The 15,799-nt window shown below is 44.5% G+C and overlaps 1 protein-coding gene and 1 pseudogene across 3 annotated transcripts; one reads left to right on the forward strand and one right to left on the reverse strand.

The window, feature by feature from the left end:
* Window positions 1-2,548: 2,548 nt before the first annotated feature.
* LOC109876460 (heterogeneous nuclear ribonucleoprotein K) lies at window positions 2,549-12,181 on the reverse strand. Of its 3 annotated transcripts, XM_020468876.2 has the most exons (17): window positions 12,052-12,181; window positions 10,843-10,910; window positions 10,576-10,729; window positions 10,102-10,199; window positions 9,784-9,840; window positions 8,774-8,817; window positions 7,373-7,445; window positions 7,084-7,197; window positions 6,738-6,866; window positions 6,273-6,610; window positions 6,035-6,088; window positions 5,649-5,694; window positions 4,967-4,982; window positions 4,528-4,560; window positions 4,322-4,389; window positions 3,761-3,930; window positions 2,549-3,172 (listed from the first exon to the last, which is right to left on the reverse strand). In XM_020468876.2, exons 3-17 carry the CDS (start codon window positions 10,634-10,636, stop codon window positions 3,142-3,144), a joined length of 1,332 nt encoding a protein of 443 aa, XP_020324465.1. In that variant the 5' UTR covers window positions 10,637-10,729; window positions 10,843-10,910; window positions 12,052-12,181; the 3' UTR covers window positions 2,549-3,141. The 3 variants fall into 3 exon arrangements, with proteins under 3 accessions (XP_020324465.1, XP_031674060.1, XP_031674061.1); XM_031818200.1 differs by having other exon boundaries at window positions 8,774-9,840; XM_031818201.1 differs by lacking the exon at window positions 6,035-6,088 and having other exon boundaries at window positions 8,774-9,840.
* A 184-nt stretch (window positions 12,182-12,365) lies between these two features.
* On the forward strand, window positions 12,366-15,793 carry LOC116365829 (recQ-mediated genome instability protein 1-like; annotated as a pseudogene).
* Window positions 15,794-15,799: the final 6 nt, after the last annotated feature.

Consider the following 15,799-nt stretch of genomic DNA (forward strand, 5'->3'; position numbering starts at 1 on the left):
TGTGTTACTGTGAAGACATCCTCCTCCCTCATGTGGTACCCTTCCGGCAGGCTCATCCTGACATGACCCTCCAGCATGACAATGACACCAGCCATACTGCTCATTCTGTGCATGATTTCCGGCAAGACAGGAAAGTCAGTGTTCTGCCATGGCCAATGAAGAGCACGGATCTCAATCCCATTGAGTACGTCTGGGACCTGTTGGATCGGAGGGTGAGGGCTAGGGCCATTGCCCCCAGAAATATCCGGGGACTTGCAGGTGCCTTGGTGGAAGAGTGGTGTAACATCTCACAGAAATAACTGGCAAATCTGGTGCAGTCCATGAGGAGATGCACTGCAGTACTTAATCCAGATACTGACTGTACTTTTGATGTTGACCCTCCCTTTGTTCAGGGACACATTATTCAATGTATGCTAGTCGCATGTCTGTGGAACTTGTTCAGTTTATGTCTCAGATGTTGAATCTTATGTTCATACAAATATTTACACATTAAGTTTGCAGAAAATAAACACAGTTGACAGCGAGAGTTTATGTATAGTACCAGCCAAAAGTTTGGACACACCTACTCATTACAGGGTTTTTATAAATGTTTACTATTTTCTACATTGTAGAATAATAATGAAGACATAACTATGAAATAACACATGGAATCATGTAGTAACCAAGTGTTAAACAAATCAAAATACATTTTATATTTGAGATTCAAAGCAGCCACCCAATGCCTTGACATCTTTGCACACTCTTGGCATTCTCTCAGCCAGCTTCATGAGGTAGTCACTTGGAATGCATTTCAATTAACAGGTGTGTCTTGTTAAAAGTTAAAGTATCAGACATCTCAACATCAACCGTTCAGAAGAGACCGCATGAAATCAGGCCTTCATGGTCAAAATGCTGCAAAGAAACCACTACTAAAGGACACCAATGAGAAGAAGAGAATTGCTTGGGACAAGAAACACGAGCAATGGACATTAGAAAGGTGGAAGTCTGTCCTTTGGTCTGATGCGTCCAAATGTGATATTTCTGGTTCCAACCGCTGTCTCTTTGTAAGACGCAGAGTAGGTGAACGGATGATTTCCGTGTGTGTGGTTCCCAACTGTGAAGCATGGAGGTGGTGGTGTGATGGTGCTTTGCTGGTGACACCGTCTGTGATTTATATAGAATTCAAAGCACACTTAAACAGCATGGCTACCCCAACATTCTACAGCGATACACCATCCCATCTGGTTTGCGCTTTGTGGGACTATCATTGGTTTTTCAACAGGACAATGACCGAAACACCTCCGGGCTGTGTAAGGGCTATTTGACCAAGGAGAGTGATGGAGTGCTGCATCAGATGATCTGGGCTCCACAATCACCCGACCTCAACCCAATTGAGATGGTTTGGGATGAGTTGGACCGCAGAGTGAAGGAAAAGCAGCCAACAAGTACACAGCATATGTGGGAACTCTTTCAAGACTGTTGGAAAAGCATTCCAGGTGAAGCTGGTTGTGTGCAAAGCCGTCATCAAGGCAAAGGGTGGATACTTAAAACAGACGCACATGTGGTCAATCAGAATGAGTTATTCCACACAGAAGGCTTTTTATCAGTCCAAAATACCCCCACAGACGATCCCGGATGTGAAGTAGCCAGATGTTGAGGTCCTGGGCTGCCGTGGTTTGCACCTGCGAGGCCGGTCGGATGTACTGCCCAATTCTCTAAATCGACGTTGTAGGTGGCTTATGGTAGAAAATTAACATTCAATTCTCTGGCAACAGCTCTCTTGGACATTCCTGCTGTCCACATAACAATTGCACACTACCTCACCACTTGAGACATCTGTGGTATTGTGTTGTCTGACAAAACTGCACAATTTAGAGTGGCCTTTTATTCTCCCTGGTACAAGGTGCACATGTGCAATGATCATGCTGTTTAATCAGCTTATCGATATGCCACACCTGTCAGGTGGATGTATTATCTTGACAAAGGAGAAATGTTCACTAACAGGAATGTAAACAAATGTGAACAAAATGAGAGAAATTAGCTTTTTGTGTGGAGGGAAAGTGTCTTGTCTTTGATTTCAGCTAATGAAACATGGGACCAACATTGTACATGTTGCATTTATATTTTTGTTCAGTGTAGTTAACACCATCTGCTCTAATTTGCACACAAAAAGTAATTGAAGAATATCTAAATGCATATTCCCATGAAACTGATTGATATCAAATGACTGGCATGCAGATGCAGTTTGAACATTTTGTGAAGAATTATAATTCACGATTGATGGCGATAGCCTATTTTGAAATTAAAGATGCTTAACTTGGCGTTTGAGGGTATTAAAAATATTATAATTTTCTTGAGACAATGTGTGTGAGGATAGGCAGACATTGCATTGGAGAATGTATTTTATGAATATTCTATAGGCTACCTCTGTCGGTACAAACTTTGACAGGAAAAAAAGTTTACAGCCAGGAAATGTAATGAATAATGAGGATACTTGTGTATTTATAATCCCCCACCCCGCATGCATCCTGAAAATACATTTAATTAACTGAAAAACATAACCAAGAAGTTCAATTTCCTACATTTATTATTCTTTTTTTAAAAATCATAAAATGTTTCTTACCACAACAAAAAAAGCTTACATTCTGCACGTTGCACTGAGTGATAGTAAGGGGGTGGGTGAGAAACTCCAACACAGAGAGAACACACACACGGGACAGGCTTACTCTACTGACAAACACACCATGGAAATCAACCCATCCAAAAAAATACATAATGTTCACTAGTCTGTCAGGAGACTCCAAATATTTAGACAAATGTGTTTTAAAAATACAGATACAAGAGATGGAGTAGATAACTACACTCTAAAAATGCAGAACGTCTACATTAAGCACAGGAATGTTGCCCTTTAAAAATAAAAATAAACCAAATGCCCACAAACCAGGGGATTTGCTTCAATCTGAGTCTCCTTGTTTAGAGGAACTGACCAGAGGACTGCTTCACACTGAAATATAAAGAGTAAAAAGAAAAAATAATAAAGAGAATTCACATGAGTCAATTAAGATAGATAAGATAGATAAGAGGGGTTGGGGTGGGAGAGGGGGACGAGAGTCAGAGACGGAGAGAGAGGGCACAGGATGTGGGCGTAGTCTGAGGCAAGGGTTAGTCCTGGTGTCCGAGCAGGTGCAGTGCGCTGAGGGAAGAGGAGGGAGGGAGGCAGGGTTAGTCACCATGGCTACGATGCAGCGTTAGCATATTAGCATCCACGCAATGAGACAGGCTGAGGGTTGCTGGGGAGACAGAAGAGGAGGAGCCTGTGCCGTTTGGCAGACTGTGATTTGTTGTCGATTCATCTAACTAAAAACAACAAAATCACTAGTCTTCCACACAGCAACAGGCAGGGAAGAGGTCCACTCCCCGCTTCACACTGAAACGGCTCTTAAGTCATAAAATCACAATTCACCAATCACATTCTTCAAAAACCAGACATTACCAATTAAAATATGGATCTCCAGTTTCGTATCAATATAATAATCGTTATACAAGAATTCTGTACAGTTTAATACGCAGACATTTCCCAAGGGGAAGCTCAAACTACCTGCACATTGCATGGGAGGAAGTGGTTAGTCACCATCAGCAGACAGAAATAAAATAAGAGGGTAAAAAATATATATACACCTAGACATATATTTTGAGATCAAAAAGTAGGTTAAAACAGGGAGGAGAATGTAAAGAAAGGCAGACATGATCTCTATTCACTCAGAGGGCATCCAGAACTTGCCTATTCTGCAATAGGTACTGAGCGTTTTGGATCTGGTCCTGGGTGCCGCTGATGGTGATGATGCGGTCTTCTGAACCCTCCAGTGGTTCGTCAATCTTAATGGAGGCGCCAGACTCATGCCGGATCTGCTTGATCCTCTGGCCTCCCTTACCGATGATGGAGCCGGCCAGCTGGAGAGAACAACTCCACAGTCAACAGAACGTGATGCACAAGAAAAGTGTAAAAATATATGTGTGAGAGAATGTGGGTGTTGTGCTGCATTAGGGTTTCATAGGCCATGGTGGGTGAGACAGACTGAGTCAATACTCTGTATGTCATTTGTCAAACTCATTCCACGGGGGTCCGAGAGTCTGCAGGCTTTCGCTCCGCCCTTGTACTTGATTGATGAGTTAAAGTCACTAATTAGTAAGGAACTCCCCTCACCTGGTTGTCTATGGCTTACTTTAAAGGAAAAAACAAAACCGACAGACGCCAGGCCCTCCATGGAATGAGTTTGACACCCCTGCTGTATGTGAACAGAGTATGTGAGGTAAAGAGTCATCCCTCTAGTTATACACTCACGTCTTTGGGGATCGTCACTTGTGTGGTGATGACTGGCCCTCCCATATCATTATAGGAACCGCGTCCACCTAATACAGACAAGTAGAGATCAGAGAAAAAACTTGAGCAAGTGTGGAGGTTCTATTAACAGAACCGGAACATATTTAATGATACCATGAGCTAACAACATTGAATACCAGGCTGCCGAGAGGCATTTCTATACTCACCAGACTGATAGGAGTTCCAGGACGAGCTGTTATCTGTTTGAAAGGAGAGAGACCGAGAAAATAGATCTACACTTAGGGAAATTGGCCTTACAGGTTGAAGTTTATTAGAAAATATGCTTAAATCAACATATCCACAGCAGACTGGTACCATAAACAAATAAGTATTTACCAACCTGATACACAGAGTAGACCAACACATTTTAAAGATGATATTCCATATCAAAATAACTGAAGTAAAATGATAGTAGACTAGAAGCCCTGGTGTAAAACAATATGCTCAAGACTTGAGTGAGTGTAATAGTAGCCCAGCTGAAATCAGGTTCTAGAACATACACTGGAGAACCACTGGCCTTCGATTGCCACTGCTGTCTCCAGTGGCACAACAGAACTCAAACTGGCATTCTAGACAGAACCCCATAGGAAGAGCAGAACAACTCACCATATCCACCCGCACCCTGCAGAAAGACAGAAAAGAGAGGGGGGAGCCAGGTTAAACCCACATCACAGATTTCCTTCTGATCTGGTGTATACACTCATGGATGCATGCAATCCCGGCCTTGCATGGTCAGGATTGAGTTGCCCCGCCTGTCCAAAAGCCCCTATTTGATACTGTAGAACCCTCCCCCTGCTTGCAACTCTATTAGCCACTCACTTCACAGCTTTCACCTGCTATTCAGAGGCTCCTCAGTCACCAGGGCAACAAGCGATTCAAAGAAATCAGTTGCCGAGCAACCGAAGGCAGTTTCTGCCAGCTTTCATAGAGCCCACCCATCTGACAACAAAGCATTATTATTAACACCTAGCAACCACAGCATAGTCTCCCCCCCCCCCCACCCATGATTGAGTAGATAGTAGTGGTTATGGTGGTATGGGTAATTATAACCGTGGGTAAGTTACCCATTACCTGTGTGTATGGTTAACTGTGGTAAACTCGTGTTTATTACAATTCATGTTAGTGGTAAATGTATTGCTGGGATTTATTGTGTGGTTAGCTGTGGTCATTATCAGGCAATTGCAATCATTGTCTAGGAAAGACCTACAGCCTTTTCAGTCTATGATGATGCTTTCAGCCAACAAATGCCAAGAGGACTGCTGCATGCATTTAGTCAAATGTCACTAACCATGTTATCACCATAGCGATCTCCTGGTCTCCCTCGCCTGTCACTGCTGAGAGAGAGAAAATGCAAGTCTGACATGAGGAAAATATTGACATGGCAGAGCGTGCTTTTTCAGCAGATCTCTGATCCAAGTCAAACAACAGAGAGAAAAACACAGCATTCACACAAAAGTAAGAGGTGATGACAGACTGATGGCAGAGCTGAGACACTGATGAGACCAGTAGATCAGAGGACCAGTCTAAGGCAAGACTGGCTGCCTCACCACAGTGCTGACTGGCTGCCTCACCACAGTGCTGACTGGCTGCCTCACCACAGTGCTGACTGGCTGCCTCACCACAGTGCTGACTGGCTGACTCCAAACCAGGGGATTCTGCAGGAGAAGTACTTACTTTTGTCTGTCATCTGCACTGCCCCGATAGGAATCATAGGAGTAATGGTCATCTCTGTAAACAACGTGGAAATGGAACACACACATGAGCCCACACACACACTACGAATGAAATACATACTTAAATGGAATCATATATCTGCTGCACCTTTAAGAGTAAACCGATGTAGACAAAGCAAAATGGATTGCAAGAGATTTAGAGAAGGAGATGGCAATGGGCGATGGTGTAGCTCTCTTACCCTCCTCTGTGTGGTGGGGCCAGCGGCAGGTTGCGGCCACGGCTCCCTCCCCTTCCCCCTCTTCCTGGGTGGGGTGGTGGGGGTCCACGGCGGGGGCTCATCTCCTCATAGTCTCTGCGGGCGGGGGGCATGGGCCCACCTCGACCACCTCGCCCAGAGGGCATCCGGTCAAACCCTCCGCCACCACGTCCGCCTCGCATGTGGAAGCCTCCCATGGGGCGCCGTCCACCACCACCAACACCTCCGCGCTCCTCAAACATCACGGTGAAGCCGCCGTAGTCATATGTCTCATCATAGAAGTTAGGGTCGTAGGGCTGGGTGCGCCCTTTTATGGGAGCCTGAGGGGGACAGGATCACACAATTTCTACAGTTGACTGGCTGTGGTTTTTACACTGGTATGTGGCATGTTAAGCAGCTCAGTCAATGGTTCAATAAGAGAACCAACAGTTTGATCAGAACACCAACCTCGGCGATGAGATCCAGCATGATCTTGATGCACTCGACGACACGCTCAGACTTGCCACTGACCAGAACCACGCGGTCTGTGGACTGGGGACAGCACTCCTGGAACAGCTTGATGTTGGTCTGGGTGTTCTGCAATGGTCAAAGTAAACACTGGTCAAATAAGACAAAGCAATGCCATTGGTCTGAGAAGAACCCACAGAAAAACATGGGATCAGGTTCACCTACAGTAAGCTCAAAGGAAAATGTGCATTCTTATGGGACAGGTTTATCTCCCTGGTTTTAAGATGTTTTCCCATTTTTTTAGCTACTGAACATGACCCAGGTGAGAAGTTTGGTGTAACTGTACCTCTCGCAGCTCTTTAATCTTTGCTCCCTTCACACCAATGATGCTGCCTGCCAGGCTCTGGTGGATCAGCAGCCTCAGCTCACAGTCAAAGTCCATCCCATTGTACTGTTGGTACTAAGGAGGATTGGGGGCAATCAGAGAAAAGGACTTTAGCATCACCATATTCAGATGTGTGCATTTGAAATGTATATGTTTTGTTTTTATCAACACACTCAATGTCTAGCTGTACCATAGGACTATCAATGAAAATGGTAGGCAGCCATTAGGCTCATCTCCAACCCAGGCTCACCTCCTCCAGAGTAGGGATGATCTTGAGCAGGATGTCTCCAACGGTCTCGATTTCCGCACCGATGCTCAGAATTCTTTAGAGCCACCAATCACAGTGCAGGACATTCCCAGGAGGACCAATCAAATGGTGAGAGGGACATAGAGGAAACAAACAGTATTTCAAAGCCGGGGTCAACTCTCCCTCAGCAAAAATTCCAACCATACCGTCTAATAACGAATTAAAAACCCATTCCCTGCCACCCCACTGTTGGGTATGAACCAGGTAGCACTCCCATTGAAATAGATTTACTAGAATGAGCATTCCCATTCAAGTCAATGTTCTGTGAAGAGTGTACCAATGGCCATATCTAGTAATTATATTTCCATGTGCACCCTCCAAAATCACAACTGAGGAATAGAAATGGACAGACCAAAACCCATTGATATCTATATAACGTAGCAACAGATATCCATACATAGACAAATAAAGACCGAAAAAAGTAACTCCCTTCAAAGTGTGTCTGACAAAGAAGAGGAACCCCCCCCCCCAAAAAAAAACAGGTAAAAGGAACCCAAAGAAAGCAAGTGTGTTTTAGTGACCGCTGGAAGAGGGAGGGGGAGGAAAGGTTGGTGGGTGGGTGGTTTGCACCGATGGGGCCTGCTGCCAGCGCACTAAAGGAACTGTACTGTGGCTCAAAATGGGGGGAAAAAAAAATTAAAGAACAAAAAGGTCAAAAAAACAAAACAACAAGATGACAGTAGTAGCCGAAGCCAACAAAAAAAAAAACATCAAACTATGGAACAGTTTAAAGTTAACTTAAAGATGGATGAGAGTTGGCAGGGCAACAGAGAGTTATGCTCCCCACTATTGGACAGAAGGATGTTGAGGGAAGGCAAGGGCATGGGCCACAGGTATGAGGTGACAAATAAGTTCATATTCAACAGTTTCAACAATGGCAAAGGTTATATGAAGAGTAAAGACAAGAAATAGACATACAACACTTGAGCCCTAGCTGCTCTATGGCAGAACATTCTTTACAGTATTTACAGTGGTCAAACCGCCCACAAAAATCAAAGAGGGAGCAAGGAAGAGGGTATGGGGGGATGTGAGAAACTAAAACAGACCAGCACACCGATTCTGAGAAGGAGGGAGGTGAGGAACGTGGAAGGGAAAGATACTGTCACTGAAATAAAATATAGAATGTTGAAATACGGTCATTAGAACAGAGGCAGGTTTAAAGTATTTGTTGAAACCCTCACTAAAAACAGAGGCTTATAATGGTGTCACTGAACAAATGGAGGAAAGTTTACATGTTTGTCACAGGAACAGAGGCAGATTTTGATATTGTCACTAGAACAGAGGCAGGTTTGTTTGTTTATTTCCTGTAGTCAGGTAGTGAGAGGGAGGAGCTTAGGGACATACCGCTCAGGCCCACTGCTGTCTGGGACTGACACACTGGCATTGAACTGCAAGGGCCGTGGGCGTGGCATGGGCAGGGGCCATTCGAGCACACAGATGTCAATCAAGTAAGGCGCCCATTTAGGGAGGGGCACGATTATGGGCAGGGCCAACCAGGGTGTCAGGTGGGCGGGCGCAGGAGGGGCGATCCAGAACATGGGCAACAGAGGAAGTGGGCAAAAATAAACAAAAATAAAAAACAGGAGAGGGAAGAGGGAGGGGGAAGAGGAATACATTTTAATACAGGCTAATATTCTTCATTGTGATTTCATTCTCTGAGATTTTTTTGTTTTAAGAGTGCAGAAGTGTAGATAGAAAAGGAGAAGACAAAGGTATTGAGGTAGAGAAAGACCGGTAGAATGAACGAGAGCAGAAAAGGAGGGGGAGATGTAGAGAGGAAGGTGAGATAGGGATAGTGGTAGAGGAGAGGGAGAAGAGTGGAGAGTAGAGAAAGAGAGAGGTAATGGCATTAAATTAGTTGAGAATTGGCCAGGTTGTTTATATACAAGACATTTACTATAGAATGATGAATTGGCTTTGGGTGCTATAACAGCTCTATCCTAAAATACACTGGGCCCATTCAAGTATTAATGACAGTCTTAGTGGTGCCGATGCCTTGTAGTAATATCACTATTCGTTAAACAAAAAAAGGCCAGCTATTTCATATCGATATGCGGGCGCCATTTGATTACAATGACGTTAAACTTTGGAGGGAATATACCATAACCGGTGTAAAGCAGGTCTCAATACACATATCCCTGCATTAACCGTTACCCCAAAACAGCATAGCTTAACTTCCCCAACCACAGTTAATAACAGACACATTTTCTTAAGGCCAAACTACCAAATGCCTCAACTTTCAAATATAAAGTATTAAAATCATACATTCCCAAAGTACATCCCAGTATAAGGGGGTGGGTACTGTTAATATAACCCGTGCTTACCCCAATAAGAAAAGGTGTAAATGTACTCACGTCTGTGCGCAGGGATTTTATGTTTTTACCACCCTTCCCAATCACGGCTCCTGCATTCTGAAGCAAAAAGAGAGAAGTCAGATGATAAACTTATTGTGCTAAGTTTTTTATTTTTTATCCTCAACTACATAATTGAAAACGGATCTTGACGGCATTAAATCGGACAGTGAACCAGAGGTGGTAGAAAAATTTAAAAGTTAAACTCCTAGATCTGGTCAAACAAAGGTTCAATAAAAGAATTGGGGAGGAAAGAAGACAGGCTACATTGCAGGAAATGCCATGAGAGGAATGTGAATAAGGAACAGAAAGCGGACTGACTTTGCTCTGCAGGAGTATGCGGAGCTCCACCATGTCCTCTGTGTTCCTGGAGCGCTTATATGACTGCTCCTCATCGGCGTCCTCCGCAGGACGTTTACCTGAGAAGGAAAAATACTGACTTTAATATCCCACATACACAGGTTCTCTAGTTCTGCATTCAATTGATGTAAAAACAACACACACTTAATACTAATTTCCCACTCATTGTACTTACATGTTAAAACTGTATAGATTTAATAGACATGGTTTGTTCACTACACACATCTGCTCTGAACTTTTTCAGCACATATCTGGCAGCTACAATTTAGGAACTGAAATGCTTATATTTTAGACCATTGTTAAATAAGTAATGAATACGGGAGAGGACATAGACGGAGCACCATACAGATTACATTATTTAAAATAACTATACTGTTAATATTCATTTGATATATTAGTAACATATAATTAATACGTGAAGGGATTATAACTCACCGTTGGTTTCTGTGTTGCTGAATGAGGTATCTTCTTCTTGTTGTTCAATTTCTGTCTCCATTGTCAGTTAACACCGGGCAAGGTAGGCCAGGCACCTCGGTCCTGGGAGCAGGTAAGAGTGGGGAGAAAGGAGAGGGCTCCTCGGTCGTACTGGCTGTGGGGGGGGGACATGGTCGATGTAACTTGATGAGAGTGAGATTTTGAGTTTTCAGCATTGACGAAACAGTCAGTATGGCAGATGAGACTAGCCTGGTAACCAACACTTACCGCTATTTATTGCGAGAAGATGGGCGTGTTATGGGCGGAACGTAACAAGTCTCAGAGCCGCTGCTAACCTATTGAGAAAAAGCTTAGGTTGATTAACGTTAGCTAGTGTCATAAAAAACCGTGCCCAAGAATAATCTTACATGACACATACGATTACAAAACTGTAATAAATGCGGATTAAGGTTGGGTAATGACACATTTCATAAAATAAAACAGCAGATGTGATGAGGTGAAGCATCTGGAACAGCATTGATTCAAAGAAATGCGTGAGTTGAGCTCTTTACAATTTTGGAAATAAAAATGTAACATTTAAAAAATGTAACCTATATAACTAGACAAGTCAGTTAAGAACAAATTCTTATTTACAATGACGGCCTACACAGAGGAGAACAGATGACAATTTACGTTACTGAACTGATCATGCTGATGCGGAATTAATTGATGCACATATAATTTATGTATCTAAAGTCAATCGTATGAATGAAGTACATTTGACAATATATTCGACATGGCACAATGTCGAAATCTTAGTCTGGACAACTGAGAATGTCAATGCAGAGGGCTCGTCTCAGAACCATCTCGCACCGAGAATTATCTTGATCTTAGCTACACTGGACACATGTTTAGCTAACTACGATAAAAGTATGCGTTTCCTCATCGGACATTCCGTTTAGATTAATGATGTGCACATAACGTTTGAGTACCCAACTGTGTAGGTAGCTCTCTAGGCTAGACGTGAAAATGTGCTCGCTAGCTAGGTGAGTAAGAACAAACTAGCATCCATCTTGGGAAGCCAGTAAGTGCATTCAGTTGGCTAAAGATGGCTAGCTAACGTTAGCTTCTGTTGTTTAACTAGCTAACAGTTGGGCTGCTAATATTATGTAGGTAGCTAGTTTAGTAGTTACGGGCATGAAGAAACAATGTATAACATTAAATAAACCTATGAAATCCATATCTACAATTGACGATTAATATTCTAAATGTAGCCGTGTAAACTAGCTAGCTATGATGAAAACAGCTAGCTAAAGTAACTTGCTAACGTTACACCGGATACAATAATTAGCTAACATTTGTTAGCTAGCCATGCATGGCTGGCATTGCTTTGGTCATGTAGTTACGCAAATGATTTTGATCATACCATCGCATTAACATGTAATCAAATGTAATTTATTTGTTACAGAGCTAAATATAAATGTGTGTAAAACAGACCTGCTCTACACCTTGTATCGCTACTCGCTTTCGACCCTTCTCACTCTGACGAAGAACGCAAGCACAAAAATGGCTCTGAAAAAGTGCACTAAAGAAAGATGTAGCCGCTTCGAGTGAATTGGAAATAAAGAGCAAGCATTGGACAGCTCGTATGCCATTCACAGGATGGAGGCGTGTGTCAAACGATGTTGTTGCTCATTCTTCCGTGGTCTTTGCTGTAAGGGATCATTGGGACGTACATAACCCCCCCCCCAATAGAAGTTGTAAAGTAAAATTAGGAAATTGGGCCTGGTAGGGTTTAGGATAGGGACGTCCCAAGGATATCGGATTGCAGTGATGATACCTTCCGGTTTTCACGACCATAGCCACAAAGTCAAAATTGGCTATCGTACAAATTTGTAAAAACAAAAATGTGATTTTTGGTCATACTTTATGGTTAGAGTTAGGCATAAGGTTAGCAGTTTGGTTAGTGTTAAGGTTAAGAGTTTGGTTTCAAATGGGATTTTAAGATGAACATTTTACCAATAGGCGGGGTTTATGACTTTGTGTCTGTGGTAACTCATTCTTCCGTACCTAGATAGTTTTCAGCAGGCTTCGCTTTCAGTCTTGCTGATAATGTGAATACTTACTAGTTATGTTCATATAGGGATGTGTCTTGTTAATTCTATCATAGTTCTAAAATGTAGATATCACACCTTTCGTATGCTTCGCGAAATATCCAAAAATGTATTATGGGAGCTTGCCTAAGCTACCCACAAACATTTTCACACTATTCTGCCTCCACATTTTTGGCGCCTTGGCGATTCGCCCAACGAAAAGCAGCTGTACTAGTCTTCTCGTACAGAAATACTAAAAACCATTGTAAGTAAATGAAGGTTTCTCATTTTTTTAAGTGACTGTCACTGTTTGACATTAAGTTTACTTCTGAGTTTCTTGCTTTCCAATACATGCATGAACACTAGCTTTCTGTTTCTTCAGACTACTGAAATTAATGTTCGTTCCATTCCCATTGAAAACAACCGTCCCGTTCTTATTATACTTCAGTACACAGATTGTCATATGCATGGCCAGTGAGTCTGCTCTCACTCTGCCCTCTGGCACTTTGTAGGCATATGAGAAATTGCCTGGAGGTTCTGGTCAACTGTTAAGTGGCACCACCTGACAGAGTGGGGATGAGCCCTCAGGATGTGCTAGCAACCCAGACCTGGCTCCAGTCCTCTTGGCAGATCCAGGTGCCTTTCGCCTGGCTAGAGGCATGTGTGGAGTGGCTGCAGCAGGAAGGAGGAGGTGCCCCCCTGCCTCAACACCAGCTTAATCAGCAGGTACTATTTCATTAACCATTTTTCTCAACTCCGGTACAAATTAATTGAAGCTCTTTACGCAAATGTAACATTTGTGTCGTTGCAGGTCCTGGATCAGTGGCTGCTGACCGACCTACGTGACCTGGCCCACTCTGTGTTCCCTGCAGGGCTATATCAGGCCCAGAAGTCGGAGCTCAGCGGCAGCTTCTGCGTGCAGCTGGACTCCCTACTGGACATTAGCCAGCCTGCCTATGGCCAGCTTCAGGGCTGGAGGGGCACTGACTGCACCAACGAGGCTGTGTCAGCCATCACCCAGGCCACCCAGCGGACCTGGGAGGCCAAACCCACACGCATGCTGCTGCTGCAGCTCACTGATGGCGTGCAGACCCTGGAGGCCATGGAGTACCAGCCCATCCCTGCACTCAGCACCACCCTCAAGCCAGGAGTCAAACTGCAGCTGCAGGGCCAAATAACCTGCCGGCTAGGGGTGCTACTGCTGAAGCCAGGCAATGTAAAGGTGCTGGGAGGGGAGGTGGAGGAGCTGGGTGAGAGACACTCTCAAGGGAAGGTGCTATGCAGGGCTCTGGGACTGCCTGAGGAGGAGCCACAGGGTCCGGCTGAGCAGCCAGAGGTCCCACAACCAGTTAACCAGCAGGCTGACAACCAGGAATCAGACGACCTAGAGCTGCTGGCCAACCTGGAGACCCAGGAGAGGCAGGTGGGGTGGAGTGTGGAACCCAGCCTGGAGAGTGGCTACAGGACCCGCAGTGAGGAATCCTCTGCCTCTTACAGAAATGCCTCGTTGCAGAGTCGGCACATTGAAAGCCTTGCAGATTCTCTACTCGTAACCTCTCCCCATGAGGTCATTGAACTGGACAATTTGGACATCCCAGATGAGGACTTTGATGACCTTCCCCTGGATGAGCTTGATGATATGATTTTCCAGGAGGCCCAATCCAACTGACAAACGGGAGGGATAATCAAAGAGACAACCTGAGGAGAAGGCAGGAAGAAGTATCTAACCACTACGCTCCACCATTAGATGACATGAGAAACGAAAGCCATTTTGACTCCCTTGATGAGAGGGATGATCCTGTTTTGGACGAGGACATGAACTGCTTCTTCCCACCAGAGCCAAAAGCTCCTAGACATGAGCAAAGACGAGATAGTACCTGTGTCAGAGAACTGGGAACAGGCCAGCCCTCTGTGGCAGGAGCAGAGAGGCTCTCAACCAAAATCCCAGAGAGTGCGGCGACTGTGACGCTTGATTCATCCCCGTTTACGTACCTGTGTTTGCTGCAACAGGTTGCTGCGGGCGCCTCAGGCCTGCTGGAATGCATGAGTGAGGTGTGCGTGAAAGCCTTCATCGTCACCCTGCAAGGGAACCTCAAATGCAGTAAGGGGGAGTGGCTGGTCAGCGCCTCCATCTCTGATGGAACTGGTTACATGGACGTTCACCTCTCAGACCAGGTTCTGACGGGCCTGCTGGGGTTCTCAGCGGCTGAGAAGTCGAAGTTAGACCCAGCCCGGAAGGACGCAGGGATGAAGGCGTGTCAGCAGGGCCTGGTGGACATGTGGTTGCGTGATGACTCTGAGGTTGGACCCTGCCGGTGGGAAGGCTGTGGTCCTCAAGGCTGATGCAGTCACAGAGGAGGACTTCCGAGCCCTGGAGGAGAGGGTGAAAGGCAGGCGTGGGCAGGAGGACTCAGGGACATGGACCAGTGAAGGCTGCTGAGGGGAGGACGGCTCATAATAATGGCTGGAATGGAGTGAATGAAATGGCATCGAATGTATGGAAGCCATGTGTTTGATATATTTGATACCATGCCACTTATTCCACTCCAGCGATGACCATGAGACCGTCCTCCCCAATTAAGGTGCCACCAACCTTCTGTGATGTGGGCTATGGAGGACTGTTTTGGGGAATTCTGGGTTGTGATGACTGCCTTGGATGTAAGTGGATTTCCAGCTCTCTGGCCCTGGTCCACTGTCATGCTTTACGGTGTCTCTGTTGTAAAAACTTAATTCATGCAGCCAATAGGCTACTATGTTCAAGTGCAACAATGTTAATAAATATAATATTATTTTATTTTTTTGTGTTTTGAATGCGAAGGAACACAAGCTTATTACAGTACTGAAATACAGTTTTTTAAGAAGTTAGCCTTCAGTATTTGATAGTAGGTATGCAACTGTGTAGATGTCCCTCACTGATGGTTGATTAGATTAACTGTTGCTAATGTATGACAGTTATTTTGATGGATAAATCCTATTTGAATGTTATTCTCTATCCTCTGTACTCTTAGAATTACTTTTCACCATCCCTGCTTTTGCTACAGGTCAGTCCGTGTAGTTTACTACACAATGACACATTTTCGGTCATATACCTCTGTTAGTCATTGAGTTGTAGAGTGGTGCTCAGGCCATGGGCAATTCGCTCTGTTCCCCTG

This window comes from Oncorhynchus kisutch, linkage group LG3, assembly GCF_002021735.2.
Source record: "Oncorhynchus kisutch isolate 150728-3 linkage group LG3, Okis_V2, whole genome shotgun sequence".
In the NCBI taxonomy this organism is placed as follows: domain Eukaryota; kingdom Metazoa; phylum Chordata; class Actinopteri; order Salmoniformes; family Salmonidae; genus Oncorhynchus; species Oncorhynchus kisutch.

Bases quoted from the DNA above. Each gene is read 5' to 3' on its own strand.
- LOC109876460 (XM_031818200.1), bottom strand. From the start codon at position 9,045: ATGTATTCCTCTTCCCCCTCCCTCTTCCCTCTCCTGTTTTTTATTTTT. The intron at 6,867-7,083 runs GTACAGTTACAC...TGACCATTGCAG, and splicing joins AGATTAAAGAGCTGCGAGAG to AACACCCAGACCAACATCAA. The intron at 6,611-6,737 runs GTTGGTGTTCTG...TGTCCCCCTCAG, and splicing joins TGCTGGATCTCATCGCCGAG to GCTCCCATAAAAGGGCGCAC.